At 53.2% G+C, this 8,439-nt stretch overlaps 1 protein-coding gene across 1 annotated transcript in view; it reads left to right on the forward strand.

The window, feature by feature from the left end:
• The window catches only part of ARHGAP32 (Rho GTPase activating protein 32), an 86,936-nt gene extending 81,926 nt beyond the window's left edge, over positions 1 to 5,010 (forward strand). Inside the window, exons 21-22 of the mRNA XM_065738569.1 lie at positions 643 to 1,523; positions 2,269 to 5,010. Of these exons, the coding sequence (XP_065594641.1) occupies positions 643 to 1,523; positions 2,269 to 4,530 (3,143 nt within the window). The 3' untranslated portion in view covers positions 4,531 to 5,010. The remainder of the gene's footprint in view (positions 1 to 642; positions 1,524 to 2,268) is intronic.
• Positions 5,011 to 8,439: the final 3,429 nt, after the last annotated feature.

Raw genomic sequence — 8,439 nt, forward strand, 5'->3', positions numbered from 1 at the left:
AGCACCGGGTCAGCACAGGAGAAGCAGCAAACAGTGATCAGCTCGTGAGGGTTCAGATGGTAGAACACCTCGAAGGAGCGGCGAGGTCCAGGAGAAAGTAGTATGTCTCAGGCAGCAGGCCCAGGAGGGAGTTCAGCAGCAGGGAATCAGCTCATGAGGTTTCCGATGGAAGGACACCAACACGGTAACACCAACAAAACCACAACAATCTCATGGTGGTCAGTCCCTCTTTTATCCTTCATTTCTCTTGCCTTCATGGCAAATCCCTTGCTAGCCTGCCAGGCAAGCTTCTCCTGAGATGGCTATCTCCCCACGGAGATGAGTACCACACAAAAGAGTGTTCAGTGGCCATCGAGCTGCAGCTCATCTCTCTTTCGTTGCCCCGGGACATGCCCATCTGCTTGTCCCTTAGACAAAGGATTTCACAGCCCTTGCCCAGGACCTGCTTGGACATGTTCGGACATGTTCATCAGCAAACTTTGAGGCAATGATATAAAATATTAGTCTCTTACAGGTTGGACTTAATGACCTCTAGAGGTCCATTCCAACCCCTATGATTCTGTGATTCTGTGATTAAGGTTAGGTCACTCTCCTTATTGGGTAACATAAAATCACTCTCTCTTTCAATTTTCCCCCTATTAGGAGCAGTTGCCCTCGACGCACCCCAGGACCCTGTTCCTGTCAGTTCTGTGTCTCTTATCCCTCCTCCTCCTCCGAAAAACGCAGCGCGCATGCTAGCCCTAGCGTTAGCCGAGTCCGCACAGCAAGCATCTGCTCAGTCTCAGAAAAGGCCAGGAGATGCCCATTCTGAAAGCACCAATTATGGAGAGACTGAAGCTGCTACAGCTCTAGAAAAGTTCCATCTCTCTGCTGGAGCTCCAGACAAGCTTCACCCGTATACCAGTCTGCCTGAGAACGAGCTTCCCTTCCAGACTAGTGCACCAGCTGAGCAGGATTTTCAAGCTAGCAGCACAGCTCGGGAGCTGAACCACCCTCCAGGTGCACCTGGAAGTCAGGACCCCCAGCCCCTCCACACCAGCGTGCCTGGGGACATGCCTACTAGAAGAGATGCAGAGCAAGAGCAGTCCAGCTACTTTTCTGGTCAGATGGAGAACAAAGAGCAGTTCCCATCCCACGCTGAGGACTGGGAGCAGACACGGCAGCACGCTCCAGGGGCACTGCCCGACTGGGAGCCACCTACAGCCAGCTTGCCTGTGGATAAGCCCCAAGTCCATGCGTGCACATCTGGGGACAAGCAGCTTACTTCCACCTGTGCTGCTGATGACAAACTTGAGACTCCCTTAACTGCTGGGGAGAAAAGCACCCCGGGCCCAGTGCTGTACCTGACAACCACCCAGACAGCAGCAGCTGGTCCAGTCCTGATTCAAGCTGATGTCCCTGGCACTGCTGCACAGCGCACGGCCACAAGCAGCCAGCCCACCCCACTGCAGAGGCAGGATCACCAGTCTGCAGTGGGACAAGTGCCAGCAGCCTCTGCAAAAGAAGCCAGCAATTCCAGTCAGGTATGTGAACGTGCACAGCCTTGCACCTATTTGTGAGTGCAGCATCTGTGCACAGCTCGCGTGTAATTGAGGTCAGGGAGAGTGGCTCCCGGTCAGTCCAGTGCCTGCAAGAGGCTCCTTGCAGCTTAATGGGAACTGCAAGTGTATGGCAGAGGCACAGCCTTACAGGAGTGCAGCACAAAGCTGCCCAGGTAACACCTGTACATCCCAAATATAATTGCTCTCTTAAGTTTTAGGGGGGAAGAGACAGGGGGAGGTATTTGCTGGGGTTACTGGTCCAGTGAATGGCATTACTGTGTGCAGAAGCAAGTAACTGACAGTATCCCCTCTCAGCAGCCCTCAGTGTAAAGCAGGTCAGATTCCTGGTGAGGGAGTTAGACTTGCAAATGCACATTCAGAAACCCAGATTCTGCTGCCTTCAGTAAAGACTAGTGTGTTTACAAGCTGACCACCTACTGACACACTCTGGCCAGTGTGCTAGCATTTTAACCCATTGCTTTCAGAGGGACCACCACTTCCTGCCGTTTCTCCAGTTGGACATTTGCAGTGAGAGTGCTCGTGGGCTGCTCAGCTGCCACGCGTGGCCGCTCCTGGCAGTGCCCCACAGATCCCTTTGGCAGCGAGCAGCACCAGCTCTGTACAACAAACGGATTACTGACATCGAACTAATCCATACGTCTACAATACTGGAACTACAGACTGAGGGGAAGATGACTGCCTCTAACTTGTGCTCTTTTCCCAACAGGTTTGGGGTGCAGCTGCACCTGAAAAACCACCTGAGCCTGCTCCAGGTTTTACCACAGAAAGCACTTCTACTGCCCACCGCCCCTCTTTGGTCCACCAGAGCCGTTTGGAAAAGCCACGGGAGAGTACGAGGGCTCCAATGCTGCACCTGCGCTCTGAGTCTGTCCCTACGCACTCCTCCTATGGCTTCACCCCGCCTGTCCCGCCCATGAGAACACTGGAGAGCAAAATAGCTGCCGCCATGCACTCCAACAACACTGACGCCATCAACAACTCCAACTACCACGCCTTCCTGGCTTCCTCCATGCTGGCCTCCTCCGTAGAGGAAGTCCTGCCGCTGCCACCACCGCCGCTGCCACCACCGCCGCTGCCACACCCGCCGCCCAAACACTCCTCCCTGCAGTCTGTGTACATACCACACCCCAAGCCCCCCGAGGGAATCCTGGAGCCCTCTGGCCCAGACAGCTTCCTGCACCACAAGCCGACCTCCGTCCACCAGTACAGACCTGAGAGCGTTCCTCCTCACATGACCTACCACAGCAAGCCGGACCAGCACCAAGCTTATCCCCCTCGATCCGAGACGCCCACTTCTGCAGGCAACCGCTACAACACGTACACAAACCAAGGCAGAAGCACCTCTGCTGTCCACTCCAAACCTCGCAGCCGGATGGAGCTCATGTCCTCTGTGAGCCCCGCGGGTCTGCGCAACGCTGCCTACGCCGAGGACCCTCCTCCCTACCCCACCATCCGCAGGGTTCAGTCACTGCACGTTGCCACTCTGGCCACCTCTGCCATCCACTCCGTCCCCATTTCACGCACCGAGGTGCCCCCCGATGACGAGCCACTCTTCTGCCCGCGGCCCCTCTACCAGTACAAGCCATATCAGCCTCACTCCGACTACCACGTCACTCAGCTGCAGCCTTACTTTGAGAACGGGAGGGTGCATTACCGCTACAGCCCTTATTCCAGCTCCTCCGGATCCTCTTACTACACCTCTGCCGATGGGAACTTCTATGACCTGGACTCCTACAGCACCATGCGGGTCAGGCCCTTCCAGCCGCTGCCCGGCCGCGACTTCGCGTCCTATGAGGCGCGGCTTCAGAGCAAGGGCCTGTACCGCTACCCCGGCCTGTCTGCCTACCCGCGGGGCGGTCTCATCAGCCACCTGGCAGGCAAGGAGCACAGCTTCATCAGCAGGGACGTGCCTCCTGCCCCAGACATCAGGCACATGTACATGTCGTGGGACCTGGAGGACATGGAGAAGTACCACATGCAGTCTATTCGCAGAGAGAGCCGCACGCGACAGAAAGTGAAAGGACAGCTGATGTCCCAGTATGACAACGTGACCCCGCTGCTGCCGGAGGACCCGGGAGGGCCGGATATCATCCACCTGCGCAGCAAGTCGGATCCTGGGAAGAGCGGGCTGCTCACCGTGGCGGAAGGGAAGGAAGGGAAGTACCCGGGCAAAGCAGCCACTCCTGATGGGGACGAACGTTACTACATGCAGCACCCTGAGCCAGAGCTGGACAGAGCCCACTACCACGGCGCCTACAGGAACGGACAGCCGGAGAAGCCGTCCCTGCCCCAGAAGCAGAGCAGCATCCGCAGCAGGAAGCTGCACGAGCTGGCCTGCAGCGCCAGCGACCACAGGCCACACCTGCAGCAGGAGCCAAGCCACAGGCATCCTTCCGAATCCAAAAACGGACACCCTTACCCTGACTACAGGCCCAAAGGCCCCGAGCCCCCCGAGCCCATAGGTTACCAGCACTTGGGCAGGAAGTACTTCCTGGCAAACCAGGATACCCTGAGACTAAACCACAAGGAAGCGAGGCTGGCAGAGGACAGGCCAGATTTGGAAAGGTCCCGAGCCAGGCCTAGCATGTCCACTGAGAAACACTCCAGAGATGGCTACGAGGAGCACGCTGCCTCACCCATGGCACCGCCGCCTTCACCTGAACGGAGCCACAACCTCAGGATGCAGCAGCGCGAGTCCGTGGAGAAGGACTCTGCCCTCTTCTACCCATACCAAACCCTTGGGAAACGCCAAAGCACTATGACTGTGATGTCCCAGTATGATAATGTGGAAGATTACCATACCATGCCTCAGCACCAAAGAGGAGGCTATGCTGGAGAAGAGGGGTGTGTGCCCACCTCTTTTTCCCATGTGCACAATAGAATTTACGCCACAGCCCTTGGCCAGGGGGCCTTCCTTCCAACAGAGCTGTGTTTGCAAAGGCCTGAAACAGAGGTGCATGTTGAGTGAGCACATAGAGGTAAAAGAGATTATTGAAATTATTGAAATAATAGAGTTTTAAACAGCCTCTGCTGGACAGTGGACTGTTTTATTTTTTCAGCGATGGGGGAAAAAAAAAAATATTCAAGCCCGAATGAGCAAAGCAAACCCACCTTCAGCCCCACCCCTCCCAGCCCACCACTCACTGTTTTTACATAGTAGATAGAGCTTTTTCGTGTCGTTTGAGACAACTGGAATGACAGGGCAGGCTGTTGGCTCATAGATATTGCCAGAGAGGACAGGCAGAGCTGAAAGAGATGCTGCTGGGGTAGGGGAAAGGGAGTTTTTCCTTCCCTGGATTTAACATTGGCAGTTAACACCACTTCCTCACCATGCCTCCATAGTCCCATGCATGATGGACTTTGCATGCTGCTGTTCTTGTGAGCCCCATGTGTTGCCTTTCCTACTGTTAGCTCCCAAGAAAGGGTCTCCATGCCATGCAGGATCCGCTTCCACCCCCTCTGAGGTTATGCAGAAGAGTGGGTGGAAAGCTGCTGGAGCAAGGGGAAGACTTCTTAAGTACTTTCTTCCTGATCAATGCCAAGGCCAAGCCTCTCCTTTAAAGATTATTGCTTAGGCATAGTGGGTCCACTTAATTGCAGTGGGTGTGAGCCTACTTTGACATCAGCCTGTGGAATAGGCTCTGAAGCAAACTCAAAATACAGCACACTTTTTAAATTGCTTGCTGAGCAAGTTGCTTCCAACTACATGAAATCCATTCACTTTAAAGTTCCTCTAGCATAAACTGAGGCCAGCTGTAGAAACCAAGTAGAGCACAGGTCTACATTTCTCATAGCAAAAGCCAACACAAAAAGCCAACACAGACGCACCTGGGAGCAGCACACCCATTGCATGCCAACCCCTCCTCACACTGCTGGGCTAGTACAGTTCAGGTGATGTAATCCCGTGCTGTGGCTAGCCAGTATCCTCTCTCTACAGAAATAACAACACCATTTCTATAGCGTTGTGCCCAGCTGGTAAATCAGAGCACAGTTAGTAGCTGGGAGCGACTGTGTGAGTGCTGAGTGAGCTGCACTGCCAGCTGTCTGCCCCAGGTCCTGCAGCTCAGAGCAGCGAGTGCTCCTGCTGACCTTAAGCTGAAGGCCGCAGGACACAGCTCGCTGTAACCTTCAGTTCTGTGCTGGCAAGGGGATCCCTGCGAAGCTGTGGCACGTGCAGAATAGCTGTGTGCTATCTGTGTGCTGTGAAACAGTGTTCCCTCCTGTACCACAAGTGTAGCTGATACCACTATTCAGTTAGAAGTAGGGACAGAAGGCCAGTGCACTCTGTAATACACCAATACCACTGTCCTCAGTACTTAAAAGCTTTCTGTACTGTAAGAGAAGCCAGGCACCCACCCCATGCAGCCTCCCAGACTGCCCAGGACCAACTACAACCCCGCCTTATAAAGCACATCCATTTCATTAGACAGGGATTGCAAGCAATACTTGAGATTTAGGATTTACAAATGCTCACCGATAAATAGCAAGGCTATTCCCGTTCTGTGCGGCTGAAGAACTTCTCTACCCCTTTTGAATCTCTGATGTTTTATCAAAAAGCTGGAGTTCCTGCACTTGGGACACAGCTGTGTAAGTTAAAGGGTGCTTTCATCAGATGTGGTGTTGTTTTTTTATTTAAACAGAAGTTTCATGGCTATTTTAAGATGTGCTTCTAGTAGCTGACCTGTCTTCAGCCTCTTTTAGTCTTGTAGCCTTGTCTGGGGCTGTTCCAGTAACTGCACCTTATGGTCCTGTGTTATTGTGCAAAGCTGTTGTTTTGAGCTTCTGTCTGGAAGAGTTGTTACATGTCCCAGACAGGAGTCTGGCAGTCAGAAAAAGAGTTAAAAAAAAAAAAGCACTGTGAGCCAGGTTACCAGGAATTACCAGGTAGAAGGGTTTGTTTCTTCATGGGGGAATGCGATTTGTTATGTTTTCCTTAAAGGAGAAAAAAACAAAGGCAAAAAGATGCACAGAAAGGAGGTGGTTGGTGAGCCACGCTGTGGGCCATCCCCAGCCCTCGGTGTGAGAGCAGGGCAGTCTGGGCTGAGCACGATGGATCTGTCACAAGGAGCAGTCCTGCAGTGCTGAGCACAGACTGCCATGGTTGCTGAGGTCTCCATCTGAACGAGGGACAACGCGTTTGGTTCAGGCTGTTTGGGATTCAGGTAATGAGAGCTGTAGGTCAAACCTCTCTCTCTCTCTCCATGAAAGCCTTAACTCCCCCCTCCTGCCCCCAGCACCTCTCCTAACTTCCACTTTGGCCTTATCTAATCAGGACTATCCTTCTGCTATGAGGGGGCTGAAATCAGCTCCCACCAATTGTAAATGCCTCTGGATTTTCCTGTGCAAAGCCACTGTCTCCCTGTAGATGCCAAGTGCCATCCCTGGACGACTCCTGTTCCTCACCACCCGAGCCTGCCATCTCCAGCTCCCCGTGCTGTACCACGTGCTGAGCACTCCCTTGGGAACAAAAGCTTTCAGCACCTTCCAAACCAGCTCCTAGAAGTGCACATCCACATACCAAGATGGGTGCTACAAATGGCCTTCCCTCAGGAGAAGAACATCCCTATTGAAAGCAAGGCACACAGCAGAAAACTTCCCCCAGCATCCCAGCCTTGCCCAGCCACACCAGTGCACGCTCCAGGGCTGCATGCTCCCAGAGAACAGCCTGACTCCGTGCTGGCCCACAGGTACAGATAACGTGAGGTTAAGTCCCAGCTTCTCCCAGCCAGAAGCACAGATGAGCACCTTTTGCTTTTGGTAAACTACTAGGATTCAGCAGTCATCCCCACATCCCCCCCACGCAAAGCCATATAGCCAACTATGCAGTTCTGCTCTTGCACTGTGGTTAAGCTGATGGTCCTTAGAAAGTTTTTCCATGCCCATTAATGGATTTGCAGTAAGTCAGTCCAGACATCTTGTCAAAAATCATAGCTGATATGAAAATAAAGGGCACTGTGCATCAGAGGGAGAGGAGTTACACCAGGAGTCCCAAGAAGGTAAGTTGGTAGTGCAGTTCTCAGCATCCTAGCAGAGAAATGGGAGAGAGAGCCAGGGGATGGCAAGGCAAGTAAAGCCTAACCTCATCTCCAGCCAAGATGAGGAGCAGTTATGATCTTAAGTAATTCCCCTAAACTTGCCCCAAGCTGTCTACATCTTACATCACCGCTTCCTAAGTTTTCAGCTGAGCTCTCCCTCGTGCAATGCAGGAGTCAGGGCCCAATAGCCTACTCCAGCTCTGGATTTCCACCTCCAGCTAGGAGCAATGAGTGACCTGCAGGAGACCTGAGAAACGAGGGCCTAGCCCCTGTAAAGTCATTTCTGATCTTCAAAAGAGACTTATCAGGTGAAATCCATATGCAGAAGAGACAGAACACCCACAACTCTGTGCCTGCGTCTTCCCAGAGATCCTCATTTCGCACTCATCATTTCAGAGGGGTCGGTAAGGACTGCAGTACATGGCTACACAAAACCAAAGCCAACCCGAAAACACACGGTTCCTCTTTAACCCCAGAAAGGACTCTGCCGTCCCGCACTGCGCGGCCAGGGCACTGACTGAAAGGTGTGTTGCGTGGTAGGAAATGCCGATGAGAAATTGGTTCAGTTTCTTCTGTTACAGCGGCTTAGGCATGCCACTCTTCCCAAAACCTCGTGCTACAGAAACCCAGTACTGAAGGCATGGTCTGGTGTAAGCAACCGTACAGCAGAATACCTGTGTGTGCAGTCTTGCCTCGTCCGGTCTGTGGGGATGGTGGGGGGTGGGGGGAGGACAGGGTTGTTTTGCTGTTCATTTTCCTGCTGTAGAAGATTTGGTTTTTCTTTCCCTGAGCCGCATGAGAAACGTCCCAGAAAGTCTTGGGTTACCTTTGGAGTTCACTCT

Source organism: Cyrtonyx montezumae, unplaced genomic scaffold (genome assembly GCF_038088225.1).
Source record: "Cyrtonyx montezumae isolate F1298 unplaced genomic scaffold, pur_monq_1.0 scaffold_22, whole genome shotgun sequence".
Lineage (NCBI taxonomy): Eukaryota > Metazoa > Chordata > Aves > Galliformes > Odontophoridae > Cyrtonyx > Cyrtonyx montezumae.